Here is an 18,811-nt window from a genome sequence, read left to right as displayed (position 1 = left end):
AGCGCGCGAGGTTGGTCGCAGCGGTCGGCGCGAGAGGACGACGGTCCGAGAGAGCGATGCGGTAAACGGGAATTTTTTTTCGCGCACACAAAATTTGTCAAATATCGTGTTATATCATAATATATTATAATATAATATATATATATATAATTAAGAGTATATATAAGAGACGTATACTAATTATTTACGAATTTAAATAATATAAAATTTGTTTACTATCGATATTTTTACAATTTAATATTTATAATAATAATAATCATTACCTGCGGCCCACGGCGGTGCCGGTATACGTGTACATATAATAATATGACGTGCGTGATGTTGACGTGACGAGCGCGAGACGGACGGACCGCGCGGACGAGTTGTGTCGACGGGACCGAACTGGACGATAGAGCCGACCGCCGCTGGCGCCCGCGTTTGTCGCCGCCGCCGCCGCCTCCTGCGGGGGCGGCCACCGCCGCTCGCGCGACGCGCGCACTGCGCAACCGCGACGCCGCCTCTTTCGCTCGGCCGGTTATCAATTTCGACAGCGACGGCGGCGGTTCAAGCTCGCCGGGATCAACCGTGTTTTATTATGTTTGTGCGCGTTTGTGTTTGTATATTTGTTTTTGTCTGTGAGCTCGCACGCACACGCGCCCGCCCGCCCGATTCGTCGGCGTTTTAGACGGTTTAAAAACATTTTTTATTTTATTCGAATTTTTCGTTTTCTATCGGTTTTGCGGGGTCTACTACTCGGCGCAAGTCTTAACTTGTTTTTTTTTTTTTACCCTCCACCTTTTGTCCCACGATAGTGCACACGTCACTATCAATATAATATTCGTATCCGGACAGTCGCTAAATAAACTATATACCTCATATTATTATTATTATTATTATTATTGTTGTTGTTGTTATTTGCGTTGCTGTTGATATGGGAAAAATCGAAAAATTATAATGTTTTAATGCATACTAAAATCAAATATTTTTGTCGCATGCAAAATTGTTAAACTGCATTGTCGTAATAAAAGCATCGCCAAAGTGATATTCCTAAAAGACTAATAATGAGCTGTAATGTGTTTATCCTTGGAACATCCCGTCCATCGGTAAAGCATATAAATGTAATAACGCATAGTGTATGCTATCTTTTTCTCGCCCTCGACGACAAAATAATGTTATCAGAAACGCGTTGTTATAAAGCATTTGTCGGTAAATTCTAATGATTGTTTGACATAATCCTGAACAAACTAGTATTTTTCCATCTGCTCATATGCACACTTATATAAATATAATATCTATATAAATTGTAAAACGTATTGATAATATTTTAGACCTTATATAAACTGTACGAATTTACCATGTATACTTCGAAAAAGCTATGCCGTCTATTATACAATATACGAAAAAAAGTATCTCCAATATTAAATATAATAAGTATCTTGCATAATATGATATTATGTCTTGTTGATTTCTTTAGCATTAAGCCCTAATTATACTAAGAATTATTAATACAATGAAAGATCTTTCTTTTTGTATATTTTGTAAACTCGTCATAAATCAAAATTTTAAAAATATATTTATTTTTTCGTGAACATTTTCAAGTTTTTACTTTATTTTGAAAAACAATTTAAAACATAAATTTCATACTCCAAAGCAGAATAATTTTCTGAGAATTAAACATAATATAAAAGCCAATTTCGAACGAATAGTTTATTATAGTTATTTGCATTTAAAGTTTTGTGAATGGAGTGGCACAGTGGTTAGTAGTACCCAACAAAATGTTGGTCCACTAGTTCGCTTATCGACACGTATTATAAATTATATTCATTGGAAATTTGACTTTTATATACTTATAATATTAAATATAATATTACAGGTATAATAGTTAAAATTATATTTACGTATTTTTTAAGTTTTCAACAAAATATTTTACTTTTAAACATGAAATCGGTAAGATGTAAGTTATCATAAAAAAAAAAAAAATTAAATAATTATATAATAAAAATTATACATTTTTGCGTTTTGTAATGACTTTAAATAATATAAAAATAAATATTTACAAAGTTAAAGTATTTTCATATAATGAATGTTTACTCTTAAAGTAATTACCTAAATAATATATTATAATATTATACACAAGTTAATGATATTTGTATTTTATAAATAAATTAGGAGCACTTATAAAATATTATACAAATTTAAAAATACGTTTAAAAATAAAATACTGCGTAAAAAACCACAGATAATGTCTTTACTTTTAAGTTTGATTATATTTCATTCCACTTCTGTATATTAAACCTATGCCAATTAAATAATACAAAATTGGTTCTGCTGAACGCAAATTTTGTATGTTGTACGTTTTATGATGGAAACAACACAATATGCCGGTATGACGTCATATATTTTAATAATAATAGTTTTAAATAAATTATATTGTACATAAAAAAAATTTATTTCAACTTTGAAATTATTTCTACGAATTTTATTTTATAGTAAAGCATTTTATTAAAAATTAAAATTAAATATTCTATAATTTGGTGACAGTAAAAAATAAAATAATTTTTAAATTGTTTTCAATATTAAATTTTATAAAATTATCATAATTTTTTTAAAACATAAGCACTTCAGAATAATTTTATTATTCAGATCGCTTAAATTATGAGATTATATTAAACAAAAATATAAAAAATAAAGACCAATTATAAAAAAAAAAAAAAAAACAGTTTTATTTTTAAAAATGTCTACTAATAGTAACTAAATTGATAAATGTCTTTATTTACTTTGTTCAAGTGTAGTTACTTAATATTATATTAGTATAGCTAACTTTATAAAATATAACATAGCTTTTTTTAAATGTATTTACAATTAAAAATATATTATAAATATACTATTTTAATATTAAATAATATATTTTATTATAAAGTATTTAATTACTTTCTATTGGTAGTTATTTATTTATTTATATATACATTATGTAACTATTGAAAAATGACGTCTTAATAAATTTATAAAAAAAATGTAATTAATTTTAATTTCAAAGGATAAAAAAATAATTAAAAATAATAATAATTAATAATTATTCTAGATTAAATTGAAGAGAGTTAACTATTATTATTGTTTTTTTTTTCATTAATATTAAATATAAACACCTATTTAAATACGCCCCCTAACAACAAAATGTAATTTAAATTATTTAATGCATTTTATCATAGTACCTTATTATAATTAAGATATTATACATTTTGGACTCACATCTAAGTAGTTTCAACAGTTAAGACAAATAAAGACTGTTCGACCCTTATATAACATTGCATGTACAAAATATCGTGTGGGTTTAATGTTAGCAGAAGAAAATAGATTTGCAGTTATGGAAAACCATACGAAATAGTCAACAATTATTTGGGATGATGAAATACTATATTTAATTGCGTATAGTTACAAATTAATACTTTTAGCAGATTTATAATAAATTATTAATATGCGTTTAACACTATAGATATTTTAATGTTATGTTGATTTAATAGGAAATTTGAAGTAATAAAAGACCAAAACTTTCATAACAATATAACTAAAAATTTTTAGTAATAATATATTTTATTGTATAACATATTGTTTGCTAAATATGTCAACACTAAAAAATACAATATATAGGAAGTAGGCACACCAGGAAAGAATAGAGAATAAAACATGTTTGACCAATAATTTTATTACACTGGCCTCGAGTAGAAATTAAACCCTAAAATAATACACTTTCTACAATAGTTAACTAAATAAATTTAGACAATTTAGATATTAAAATAAAAGAATAATTTAAATAATTATAAATAGCTATAAATAAAAAAAATTATTTAATTTTGCATTATGGTTTTTAAATAAATTGGTATCAACTCACTAGCTAATGATTATCAACTAATTTCCAGTAATCAACTTTTCTAAAGTATTGTATACCCACAGCTTAATCCACCGAGCATACTCATCTTCTTTTATTTTTTAATAATACAATAAATTATCCAAACTTTGATTTTATGAATATTTAAATATATATTCAAAGAATATATTATAAGAAATAAGGTGGTAAAAATATAAAACTATGAATGTTCACGGTGTATTCTCATCTTTCACTGTAGAAATCACACCATGTCTAATGGCCAACGCTCCATTCAATTTTTATATTTTACTTTATGCATATAACAGAAAATAATACAGTCTTTGACCAGCTATTTTTCTTTCATACATAATACAATATTTACCTACGTGCACATCACCGCACATTTATTTAATTATTTATCTGTCACATACAAAAAATGAATGGACTTTCAGTTTTTTTTTTAAGTTTTTTCTTGGAAACTGAAATCGGTTTTTCAAGTAATAAAATAATATAATTTAGTAAAATAAAATTTTTTTTTTGCAATCTTTAATTTAGTTGAGGGAAAAATTATTATAAAAGATATATTCATGGTAAATATTTTTTGATGGTCAAAGACTATAATTTTTTTGTAACGTGTACAGTGTACACAGTGGATTATAAATATTTAAGAGGCGGAATGCATAGTATGATTACCATTTATTACGACGAAAAATGAAAACACACGCTGTGACTCAAAAATGTACTTTTATGAAATGAAATATATTATTTTATATTAAATTAAGTACTTATTATACTCGAAGAATTTGTATAAGTTATTAAATGTTTATATAATAATACAATTATGAATAATACTATAAAGTTAGGTACTATAATTTTAAAATTATTAAAGTTCCCATTTTAAACCAATTGGGTATCATACATTTTATTCTTAATAGACAGATTTTAATAGCTTAGAAAATACCTATGTGTATATTATTTGTGTAACTACATAAGCTTTTTTTATAATAAAAAATCAGCCTTATACATTTTAGTGAAAACAAGTGGTATTTATTTAAAAAAATAAAAGTTTATACTACCACAAACTTCTCATTAAATTATTTAAAAATATAATTATTATAAAACACTGTCTTAAAACAAAGTTAAAAATTTTAATAGTTAGAATATAGTTTAATATAGGTACAATTAAACAGAAAATTAGGGATAGCTACTTGATAATTTACACAATAGGCACTCGTAATAAATCAGAAATAATTTCGTGTTATACTATATACCTACAATATCAATGCTATTCTACTTCAGTTATTTGTATTTAACGTAATAATTATTATCTCTACAAAGTACCTATTATTAATAACTAATTTTAAAAATTATTATTATAATAATAATTAATAAGTTAATTGATATTTAAATTTTACCTAGATATTATTATAAGCGTACTACAAATGACTGATATCATTTAAATGGAGTATATTTTTTAAAAACATTTTTAAATTCCATAATTATTATTGTTTATTCTTTCCCTCCATTATTTCCTCCATATAATTATAATACAAATATATTATATTATTTAATATATTTTTTTTTTTTTTTAATTTGACCAATATCATACAAATTAATTAATTAATATTATTTTAATTCAGCTTCTAGATGAAAAAAAATTATATTTAAATTATATTTGCATTTAGTATGTATTTGAACCATTCATAAAGTTAATTTTATTAAATCACTTATTGCTAACGAAAAAAAAAATACTAAAGAAGATTTTATTATTAATACTACCTAACTATAGCAATTAGTAATTATATATACTAACCTATGTGTTTTTATTATCTAATGTAATGTATTATAATATTCTGGTACCTACCTTATTAATTAAATATTTATCGAAGTAGGTAGTTGATTAAATCTATCCCGGTGAATGGCCCTTTGTAGTCAGCAGCATTGTACTTTGCGTGTAGTGTGTTCTGTAGTCTGTAACGATAATGCAAATAATAAAAATAAATAATAATGGCGAAAATATAACTCATCGAAAAAATTTTGTCTTACAAAGTCGAACAACGACGACCGCGGTGGAATAATCAGCGTTAAGCTACAGACCAGAGCAGAGTGAGTTCGGCCGTCCCAGACTAGGGGTTTTAAGGGTACAACAAGTCGTAGCTGATATCCGTAAGGCGCGTACGGCGTCATGCGCAAACGCGCAATCTACAAATAATATTATTATTTCGTGCGAACTATAATTTATCATAACGTTTATATATATATATATATATATAAATATATGCATGTGTGTGTGTGTGTACAAATTATCACATAAACGATTAAAAGAAAAAACTGTTTTGAGCGCGTTTTTAGTTTGAACAATAACGCTGGGACAAAAATACAAAATTATTATTAATCGTACAAATAATATATATATATATATATGTGTGTATGTGTGTGTGTGTGTGTGTGTGTGTGTGTGTGTGTGTGTGTGTGTGTGTGTGTGTATTTTATAAAATTGATATTGTCTTTATCGTACCTATCTTAAAAATTTTAAATAAACGCATTAATACTAATGAGTTAATACCATACAGGGTGATTTGAAAGAAAATAAATACGGTACATAATATACGCTCGGATGTAATATTATATTATAGTAAGATATATTTCTAATGTTCAAGGTGTAATATTTATTATTATAGCACCGTCATTTTACACGATTCCGACAGTCATATTAGTATAAAAAAAACAATCAGGTAATACAGGAAATCGAGAAAGGATTTCGAAACCGTCCTTTGACATATTTTCATGTACACATAATATTACAAAAATAATAATAACCTAGATTAAAATTCTTTTGGGAATTGAAAAAAAACTACAATAAATAATTTGCATGGGAACTTTAAGTTTTGAAATCTGTTTGTTTGATTTGTACGAGTTGCTTGTCCTATAATTGGTATAAACAATTATTACCTATTACTAATATTAACAACGTACTAACCATAATGATATTTAATCATTATTTAAAAACTTGTGAGAAAATATACACTCCTTACAAAGATTTTTTGTATGTTTTATATATTTTAGTTTTTTTTTTTTTTTAATTTTTAACTCAAATTAATTCTATTTACACCTATTATATTTCATAAAATAACTAATATACACGTGACTGACAAGATGTATAGAAATTTATATTATATTTATAGATACGTTATATTTTTAATATTTTACATTTCTAATCTTCATATTTGGTATGTTTCTGTGCCTAAAAAAAGTAATAATAGAGTATCAAACTATAAAGTAGCCACAGCCCACAGATAAAAAGAAAACATTATCTCACTGTCAGATTAAATATAATTTTATAGTTTAATTTTGTATTTTATTCGTGACAAAAACAATGAATCATATTCGTTCGATATAATGTTTTTTTTTTTTTTTTTTAATGTGTATTTTAAATCGAGAAGACGTCCATATTTTATAACAAAAATAATATTTTAAAAAAAATAATGTAAATTGAAGTAATTCAGCTGTTGTTTTTATATTATTAGGAAACAGAAACTACTCAGCTCAAAAGTTCATCGTTTACCAGTAAATAATAATATGCTTTGGTTTAAAAAGGTGTTGGTTGATATTAAGTTGCTAGAGCGTTTCAGGTTTCGTTGATAGACTTTATTTAGGTACAATGTATTATGTATAAAGTTTTTTTGATATCGTATTATTCGACCTATGAACGTATAACCTAACTAAGTTTTTTTATTTAAATTACACTAGATAGGTATGTTAATACATAGAAAATGTGTTTTTTGCTTAGAAAAGCATGTTCATAAATAAAAATAAAAATCGCATTTATCAGATAAATAGATTTAGAATTTATCATTATTGGTGGTATTTCACAATCAGCAGGACAAAATATAACACTGATATGAAATAGTGGTATAAAATTATTACCTATTATATGTTTTAATTATAGTATAGAATATATTATATAAGGTAATGATTAATTGATAACTATTTTTTTAATGCGATGCACCTCTTATAATAGAAGTGAACAATTCTCCTAACTTGATGTACATACGTGTTCTTAAACTATAATATATATAAATACGTTTTCATAGTGTTTTTTGAAAATATGTTACTTTAGATTAATTATTGTTAGTATTTGTATCCGTATTCTCAAGTTAAAACTGAATTATATATTAGGTATATTATTAAGCAGTTTCATAATAATATTTATGTAGGGCTAGAAAAATTACAAACAAAATGTTATGAAAATTAAATATTTGAGTTTACATTTTAAATGTAAAAACATAAATTATATTGGCTGGTTATCATAATATTATACAAATAAATAACAGGTATTAAAATATAACAAAATATTATAAATTCGATAAAATAAGTTTCATTATTTATCCACTAAAAAAAAATACAATTGACTCGACAATACTAATATTATTATGTAGATATTGTCACATTAGAAGATTTATTCTATTTGCCATTCACGATTTGGCCCCTCTGTAAATTCACAGGATATGCAACTATACACTCTGTTATACTTCTTTTGCGCTATATAGATTGTAGGATTCCAGGATAAATGCATAATTTTCAACGGATAGGTACCTAACTATTTTGTTATTTTTTATGTTGTCATTGTTTGTTATTGATTTAGATATTTATTATGATCTATGTTAAATAGAACATGTATTTTATTATAATATATGTAGTAAATTTAATTTCGTTTAATTTTAATTCGTTCTTACATTAAAATATATAGTTATACTTTTTAGGAAAATTAAAAAATATTAATTGTTATTTTGTACTTAGGTAATTAAATATGTTAAACTGTAGGTTAGTAACTTAAATTCATATTTGATCATTTTTCATTGTGATTTTTAATTTAAATAAGGAATAATGAGTTAAAAAATAATTTTTACTAAACAAAAATTTTTCTTATAGCTACATCGATACTTGCAAAGGCATTTATTGAGAAAATTCAAGTACTTAGGATTTAATTAATCAAACATTCAAATAGCATAAACACTGTCGAATTCGAGAAAAAAAATAACTTTTTATTTTATGTACTAAGATTAAATAAAAGTTTATTAAGCTAAAAATGATTTTGTAGTTTACATCTGTTTCGCTGTTTAACTTCGCAGTTTTTTTTAAATTTACAAAGAAATTTCAAAAAATATCTGAATTTTTAATTAATTGAAAAACTACATCATTTAAGTGTAATCCTAATCATTAAAAAAAGTTAACCTACTCAAATTTTTTTATAAACCTCAATATATGAAAAAACTTCATACGTACATAATAGTTTCAAACGACATTATTAAGTCATCCTATGTTTCTATGAAATAAATAAATACATTTATGGAACCACTTCATTACCTAATGAAATTTAATTAGAGCTTATTGATTACAAATCACAAAATAATGGGTTATTCAATATATTATAATATGATATAATATCTATATTTGTATTATGAGTAATTAATATTTCAGTTCAATGCTGCAGCTTACGAGTTTTTCATCTATACCTACTTTTTCTATTAATTTATAAACGTAAATGACGTTTATAGAAATAATATTTATTACCAAAATTTCAAAGCTGAAACTAAATCTGTCACTATGGTAAGGATATTTCAATGGTTTTTGTTATACCAATCCAAAGTAGATACTTATCACGCAAACAACAAACAGAAACAATAAAATAAAAATTAACCCCTTTCCCTTTACAAAATTGTATTTTGAATTTTAATAATGAATTATCGATTTGACGTATTATGATTTATATTATTATGAAAAGTTTTATTAGTATTATACTGGCTATTAGATATAATATATATAGAGGATAATTGTACATTACCAAAGACGTAGAAGTGTTTTAGATTCAAACTTCATATCTTATTAAAAGTTATAATAACTAAATTACAAAGAAAAATTAAAATTCTTTTAAAAAATAAAAAAAAAAAAAAGGTAAAAACCTATATTGATGGTATCAACATAATTATTCAGCAAAGTTGGTCAAACTTAGAGGTAAAAAAATTACCTTGAAACTAATATATACACCAAATATCTAAGTGTTAAATTATAATTATAAACCGAATAAATTAATAAACGTTTGAATTAGTTTTACATTGATAATAATATTAATATGTTTTTTCTTGTCTGTCATTACGTTTTAGAACAGAAAACACATGATTTCATCACTAACAGTGGTTTCTCATAAAGACTTTGATGTAGGTGGTACTTTCAAACTTTAAAGAAAAGATATAATATAATATATATATTATATATAATATATATAATATATATAATAAGATATTAAATAATATTGAGAAAATAACTAACAAAAACAGTATAAAACACTAATAAGAATGTTGATAATTAGGCAAATACTTCATTCCTTTCAGTTAGGATGAATAGTGTTGATGAATGTTGACTTTAAGTTCTCGACAAATATATATCATATCATTTTCAATATATGATAAACTATTTAAAATATATTTTTTTTTTTTATGAGGAATTTATTGACAATTTAAATATTATACTTTTTTATTTTTTTAGTTAAAATTCTAAAAATGTTATGCAAGGTTCCCAAGTTATTAACTACTATTAATTGGTCCAAAACCACATAAACACAATTTATTTTTTGGGTTTTAAAAGTTCAAATTTTTAATATATTATTAACTTAACAATAGATTTTTCGTCTTACAATTTTAGTTATTTTATTTTAATTCAAAAATAATATTAATTTTAGAGACTTAAAACGTCTTTTCAACACGTAGATCATTGATTTAAAATACAATACATTATTTAAAATAGGTACTGAATCTTATTTTAAGCTGTTTAGTGTTTGTACTATGAATCTATTAATACTATTGTCAAGTATATGTATTTTTAAGTGAATAATAATAATATATAAGTAATTTTTTTTTTAAATTTTTAGATCTTTTTACATTTTATCATTTTTTTCCATGTTGTATTTCCTTAATACCTTATGTCCTAAAATAAAAATATTAAATACTTTCTTCGTCGGTTAATGGTTATAAACTACTTATTCATTTGTATACACTTATATAAAAAAAATTCACAAAATAATATATTAATAGCTTTACATTTTTATATTATGAACTTTAAAATTTTAAATTTTTTTTTTTTTTTTAAATGTTTTATATTATGACACAATTACAAACTATTTTGTTTTTATATTGAGTATAGTTTACAAGTTAGACATACGCAGGTAACATTTTTAATGCTTTTAGGCCATTAAAATCCCAACCAATTAATAATAAACATGTAACATAATTTATTCGACTATTTTGTCAAAATTTTTTTGATAATACGTTGTTTCTAATTTAAGAATAAGTTATACTTATAATAATATACTGTTATTTCTTAGTAAACATCATCAGAAATATAGACACACACCGCGTTTGCCTGTATATGTAATTTTTGGATTTTTATTAGACATATCAGTGGTGATTTTGTAGTGGTTATAATTTCTTTTAATACGTAAATATTAAAAAACGGAAATTATATTATAACTAGGGCTCGAAAGTTGATAAATTTTGCATATTTTTTTTTTTTTGGAACTTTTTAGACGATGCTCTCCTGGCCACAAATCTGTTTCATTAACATGTGAATCTGAATAATTAATTTTTATTTTCTATTTTTTTTGCATTTATTGTAGTTTATATGACTTTTTAAGTCATTTTTTGACATTTTTAGGTCATTTTCCCACATTTTTAGTTATTTTTACTGATTTTACATTAGTTCACTTCTTATCGTTTCTTGTCGACCATTATGCCGATAACTTAAAGCTTAGAAATTACGACAAACAAATATTTGTAAATTTTTTATTTCCTTATTTTAAGGATATTTTTTGCCATTTTTATGTCATTTTTTTTTTTAGGTCTTCAACTTCCAAGCCCTAATTATAACATTTATTAATATTGTAAAAGGTTTAATATTTTATAATAATAAAACTCCCATCACGATGTTGTACAAAAACTTCTATTGAATTATATTGAACTGTATTCATTGACTAGGTACACTCAAATAATAAATAATAATTATATTCTTATACATAGCAAAGCAAATTGGCTGATTTTTTTTAAATTTATGATTTTGTTTACTTATAGGTATACGTACCGTTGAATAAAAGTAACAAGTTACTATACGATTGTCATGAATGTGAAAGTTTGATGTTAATTTATTTATAAAGATGTAGCTATACAACAACGATATCTTTGTGCTTCCATATGGTACCGACAATTAAATAAGCAATTTCGCGAAAAATATTTCACCTGGTGGTCTATCGAAAAAATACCATCCGGTTTGTCAATCTACTCGAGATGGCGCACGGACGTTCGTGCATTTATCGAATTACTGACGGAATTTGTCCATATAGATAGCGTCATACACTTCTTATAGCAATTAATTTTCGCAGAAATTGAATATCAAATGACATTTATTATTTTTAATGATTTTTTTTGTATATTTCACTACAAGTTTTTAATTTGTTGTTGTTTTTATCTATATCTACCAGCTATCTATATATTTATATATATATTACATAATATATATTAATATAGCTATAATATACATGATTATAATAATTATTAGTTATTACATAGGTGATAATAATGTATAATTTCGACAAATAGTTTGACATGCAGTAAGAGACACGTGGTTCGAGAGAGTAAAAAACTTTAAATATTCAGTGGGGGAATTAAGTGTATCGGGCAATACTTAACGATAAGAAAATACTTAACAGAATAACCACAGTTAATAAATGCGTCTTTGTATTAAAGACAAACAAGTACCTATCAGTTAGAAGTAAATTAACTTTATATAATGTAATGATACACCCGAAAGCGCTATATGCCTGTAAATCTGGGTCACAACAAACACAGACGTACAAAATCTAACGAGATTTGATAGAAAGGTGTTACGACAAATATTTGTCCCCTATAGAAATTAAACACGGTAGAGTATGATTTTAGCGTAATAATAGATACGATGAAAAACAAAAAGGTAGGCAAATCAGGGCACGAATAACGAGTGTCGAGTCAAGAACAGACAATCACCAAGTTACAAAATAATTACCGGAGAGCAAAAGACACTATCTAAGTTGTCAGAGACGACGATGGATCAACAGAGTTTATAAAGACCTTACCACGCTAGGTATTATGAATGGTGAAAAACTAGCTGCCAAAAAAGCTAGATGGTAAGGAGTGAAGGTTGCGGCGAAGGACCTAAATGGTTATTATTAAACTAAATAAAAGTTATATTATAATTTAATTTTTTTATTGAATAAGTGTGATTATAATAAGTGATATACCTAAGTACTTAAGCAAAAGTGCAACAGGTTGGTAGCTGGCAGTTACCTCGAAATATGGTGTTAATATTTAAATGTTAGTCTTTAATTAAAACTAATTGAAACAAAACGTATGGCCTCTCACGAATATTATAATATTTCAGTAGGATGTATTAAATATTAATTATTATATAAATGTGAACAATGCACTTAAATTATATAACTACCTAATAATGTTCACACGATAGGTAATATTATTACACTAAATATTACCAACACTGAATAAATTTAAATTTAGCTGCAGATTTATTATATAAATTAGGAAGCAAACAAAATATAAAGCTCGGTAGCTCATATTATAATATACATTCGGATTTCTCCTTAACACACGGTGACGTAACCTATACTTAAAGTAGCAATTCATTTATGAATCCATAATTGCATTTGTTCACAAATAAACGTCGTAATTAATTTCTCACACCGTAAAAAATGAATTTACATTGTTTTATAAAATATACATCAAAGGAGTGTTGTAAAAAAATAAAATTAGTTTACTTATACCACAATATGATGGTTTATTGATATAATTTCATATTAGTTATCGTATTAAATATGAAAATATATTATGATGTAAGCGCCATTCGATTATAACAATTGTACATTGAATTTAAAAATGTTGTATTTGAATAGTTATTAATTACATCAATTATTCATACAAAAATATTTATATTCGACATAGTACCCAATCGTATAAACCTATAACTTGTGTATTATATTTCAAAATCATCCATTTCAAATGCATGATAAAAAAAAATGTAACGTTTCTTAATTAAAATATTGAGTAAATTAGCCAAAATTAAGTACTTACATTGAAATTGAAACTTAAAACCGGTAAAATTGTAACGTCAATAATGTAGATAAATGAATTTATTATTATGGTATTATGTGAGGTGATTATACATTATATAATATTATTTAAACACAATTATCATAATTAAGTACCTATATTAAACATTATTATTTTTTCTTTCGTACCTAATAACTGTTATGTTATAACTAAGTATATACTAACTTTTATCAAAATTACGTAAATATATTGTAATTATATTTAAATAAAAAATAAAAATAATTGTTACATCAAAAGAAATATAAATATGGACACGTGTTTATAGATTATTTTTTTCAATATTTTAGAAAGATTAATTTACTTACATGTATTTTATTATTATATTATATATTAATATAATTCAATTTATTCATTATCCCAATAACAGTTTCCAATTCTTCTGAAGTATCTTTATTGTTTGAAAGTATAATTAATATTTTTTTATTCAGTCATTTTATTTTTACACAAAAACTTAATATAAAAATAAAATATATCAAAACTGAATTATTTATAGGTACAAATATTTATTATATTATTTGCATTACAATAAAGGTAAGTATAAATATCGTCTTATAATTACAAACATAGTTTAACAGGTATAATACAATATTAATGATTGGCATTATTATTTTAGCATTTATAAATAATGGAAAAAATATAGGTACATATTCTCCAAAAAATAAAACTAACAGCAATTAAATGCATTAAATAAAAACAAAAAAAAAAATAATAATAAAATATACATGTTTATCATTAAGTCATACTCATCACAGTCTGTCTAAAATAATACGTTCTTACTATATAGTTTTATAATTTCCCGCGTTACTTGAGTATTGTATAAGTAACGGAGGTTTATAGGACGAGTTGACAGCGGACGATTCACGTTTGCTGTTAAGTGAAATCGAATTCGAGTCACCGTAAAAGTTGTCGGTACTAAGTTTGTAGTCATTATAAGGATTGGCGGCAATCGGAGTACCGGGTGTGGTGTAAGAACTACTCTGAATTGAATTGGAATCGGTATACGAGTTTGCGGAAATTGAATTCGAGTTGGTGTAAGTCACACTCGGAATTGAGTTGGTGTCTAGATTCGATGGATTTGGACCACCAGTAGGGTTAGCTGGAGGCACTCCGCGGTCGGTTCCAATAGAAGATATCGGGGCAGCTGGTGGTGCACTAGTCGAACCGGCAAACTCACCGTTCGAGTTACTGGTTAAAGAATAAGATATGCTAGGAACGGAATAGTAATTGGGAACGTTGCTCGGTGCACTATTCGAACCACCGGAAACTGGAGCAGGGGCTGTGTAATAGACATTCGTGTGGGTCTGATCGGGTTTAGCGTTAGAACCGGCCGTAAGGAAATCATTGGTATTCCCGGGGAGTGGTACGGCGTTCGAGACCTGTTTGAAGACCTGATTTTGGTTGGAAATACCGGCAGTGGGAACCGACGGCAAGCCGAAATTGTTAACAAGATAGTTGTTATTATTTTTATTGCTGTCGGCGGGTGGATAGGAGGATGCCGGAGATGATGGAATGTTTGCATTTTGTCGGTAATCGACCGACGACTCGGGCGCGGTGTACGGTGGTGGTCTCAATTCCAAAACTAAATCTGGTACGGATCCAGCGTTAGAAGTATTGGGTGGACCCGCTGAACTACTAGCTGCGGGTTGTTGGTATGTGGAAATTCGGAAATCTCCGCTAGTGGCTGGATATGACTGTTGCGATGGCTTAGATACGGTAGCCACATACGGCTGTTGCAATGGCGCAGATATTGTATTCGTATACGACTGTTGTTGAAATATAGATGCAGAAGCCGGATATGTCTGTCGCTGTGGTGCAGAATCAACGACCGGATATGATTGTTGCTGTGGAGCAGATGCGATGGCTGAAAATGACTGTTGAAGTGGGACAGAACTAGCAGAAGAATACGATTGTTGTAGAGGTACAGATACAGAAGTTGGATACGACTGTTGCTGTTGTGCAGGTTCGGCGGCTGGATACGATTGTTGCTGTAATACAGATGCAGAAGCCGGATATGACTGTCGTTGTGGTGCAGAATCGACGACCGGATATGATTGTTGCTGTGGAGCAGATGCGATGGCTGAAAATGACTGTTGAAGTGGGACAGAACTAGCAGAAGAATACGATTGTTGTAGAGGTACAGATACAGAAGTTGGATACGACTGTTGCTGTTGTGCAGGTTCGGCGGCTGGATACGACTGTTGCTGTTGTACAGATACAGAAGCTGGATATGACTGTTGTAGTGGTGCAGATATTGCAGTCACATATGACTGTTGCCGTGGAGCAGATACGGTGGCTGCGTATGACTGTTGAAGTGGCACAGATATTGAAGCCGGGTATGACTGTTGTTGTGGTACAAATGTGGAAGCTGAATATGACTGTGGCAAAGGACCAGATGCGGTAGACGGGTATGATTGTTGAAATGGCACAGATATTGCAGGCGTGTACAACTGTTTTTGTGTTTCAAATGCGGTGGCTGCAGGATATGATTGTTGCGGTGAAACAAATGAGTTAGGGGCGGAATTAAGCGACTGAACTGGAACTCGCTGCTCATTGGGTCTAGTTTGTTGCACTGGAACTGCTCGTTGAGCAGTCGGTTTCACGGACTCGGTGGCAGGAAGTCTGTAGGAGCTGGATTGATAAAGACCGGCATTACCGACCTTTGGATCGTACTTTACCGGAAGCGATGATGGTGAACCGGAACCAAGTGTGGTTTTGAACTGAAGTTGATTAAGCGTAGACTCAGAAAATGGATAACCGATCGAATCGAACCCGGAACCAAATGTAGTAGCGGCGTATGGATGGGACAAGTGCAGTAAACCACTGGCTACATCGTCGAACCCGAAGCCTGCTGCGGTGGTCGGGAAACCGGAAGCATAACCGAAATCTGGCAACGCTGCAGACGGATTAAAACCACCAAAGTTCGTCGCCAGCGCAGAAGTCAAGTCCACGTTTGACTCGACAGGACTCCGTTTGTACTGGTGGTAGACGTAAGCACCGACCGGCGACGGTGCTGCATCCGCGGGCCGACCTGGTGCAGCGGTCAGCACCAATCCCACGACGACGCACATCTACAAGAAAACAAAAATTATAGGTATAAAGCATAAAACGTTTTTACCAAAGTGACATATGTAATATATTAATATCACAATCGTCTATATAAATTCTCGTTTTGCAGGCAAAATTTTAAAATGACAGGAAAAGAATAAAATTCGATTGGAAATTATATTATACTACACAATATCGCTTCTAATAACGCCTTGGGTGGATATCGTATTTTATTACATGTTAATATTGAATTATTATTTATTATAATACAACGACAACGGAAATTGTTACATTCGGGTGTGTAGATCGATATTATTACTATTATAATAATAAATATATTTACCTTTAAACACTCCATGGTGAAAATGCGCATAATATTTTGATGTTCGTGGACTGTAGTTATAGACTGATAGCCGGCTGCCGAAACGCTCACCGTTTTATAATATTTTGTAACCAGTAAAGCAGATTCCCATCGATCCTGCTTCCCACCCGATGCCATCGCCATAAAGCGATGGCATTATAATAAGTTTATACGATTTTTTTTTTGTCGTTTGTCGTTATACTTTCTCCGTATACTTACTACTTACTACACACTGTCCAGTGCCCACATAATATTATTACATATATATATATATATATATATATTATACTATATGGCCATATGGGTATTAATATTAATAATATTATGTACATTCGCATAATAATATAATTATAAGACGCTATTCCGGTTTCGCGTACAATATTATATGCCATCAATAATATTATTATTATTATGTATTTGTAAGTAAACGATGGTTTTAGACTCCAATGTTATTGTAATAGTCTTAACGGCGTGTGTCGGCGTTTTCGTAATACGTGATGACGATCTCACACACATATCTATTATTATAATACAGGGTGATTCTCTCACCATGAGTTTACTATTTATTTATTTATTTATTTTTTTTTTTTAACAATGAATTAATTTAAATTTTGATTCGTGAGATTTTTAATACACTATTATTTTAAAAATAATGTGAATTTTTGTACTGCTCAAATGATATATAACTAGTTTATATTTTTGAAATGAAAACTTCCTTTTTATTGTAAATTATTAAGAGAATAATTATAGGTCTGTGATAATGGATTTGGAAGACATGGAGGTAGCTCAAAAATTAGGAAATTTTAACAATTTATAAAAATCTATTTATATTTATAGTTTATAAAATATCAATATACCTAGTCAAAGTATAATAATAATATTAAATCTAATATTTCATCTATTTTATATTTTTGTTAAACCATTTTTAATGATGTATATCCTTTTGTATAAATATTTTAATGACCCACTGTTTAATAAAACTACTCGTTCGAATTTTGAATAAGATACATCAAACATTTCAAAAAGGTTTTTTTTTTTATTATTTAAAATACCTATATAAAAGGGTATATTTAGGGTATTACTAAGATATTATTTAATACTATATTCGTTTTAAAAACAGAAATTTGGTCTCCATAGATTACTCTTAATATAGTACAAAAAATCTCTAGAATTTAAAAATATGATGTTTATGTATACAATACATGTTTAAAATTCCAAAAATCACAATTTAAATAAAATTCATTATTAACTTTGAAAAAAAAATATGGATACGGAATGGTCACGGTAGGTGATTCGCTCTGTATATCGTTATGTATCATACATTCATACGTCGATGCCGACCGTACCTGTACA

At 27.3% G+C, this 18,811-nt stretch overlaps 2 protein-coding genes across 4 annotated transcripts in view; both read right to left on the bottom strand.

The window, feature by feature from the left end:
* Nucleotides 1-5,972, bottom strand: part of LOC114126462 (uncharacterized) — a 108,074-nt gene extending 102,102 nt beyond the window's left edge. For 2 of the 3 annotated variants that reach the window (XR_007606297.1, XR_007606293.1), the window contains exon 1: nt 264-407. The gene's annotated coding sequence lies outside the window, so the exon portion shown is untranslated. Of the gene's footprint in view, nt 1-263; nt 408-5,708; nt 5,816-5,890 lie in introns of those variants that run through there. The other variant, XR_007606295.1, reaches the window with a different exon arrangement.
* An 8,563-nt stretch (nt 5,973-14,535) lies between these two features.
* LOC114126450 (uncharacterized) lies at nt 14,536-17,611 on the bottom strand. Its single transcript, XM_027990402.2, has 2 exons — nt 17,441-17,611; nt 14,536-17,120 (listed from the first exon to the last, which is right to left on the bottom strand). The coding sequence occupies exons 1-2, from the start codon at nt 17,600-17,602 to the stop codon at nt 14,829-14,831; spliced, it is 2,454 nt and encodes an 817-aa protein (XP_027846203.2). The 5' UTR covers nt 17,603-17,611; the 3' UTR covers nt 14,536-14,828.
* Nucleotides 17,612-18,811: the final 1,200 nt, after the last annotated feature.

Source organism: Aphis gossypii, chromosome X (assembly GCF_020184175.1).
Source record: "Aphis gossypii isolate Hap1 chromosome X, ASM2018417v2, whole genome shotgun sequence".
Taxonomy (NCBI): domain Eukaryota; kingdom Metazoa; phylum Arthropoda; class Insecta; order Hemiptera; family Aphididae; genus Aphis; species Aphis gossypii.
The sequence above is the reverse complement of the archived record's forward strand: the minus strand, read 5'-3'. Positions and strand labels throughout refer to the sequence as shown.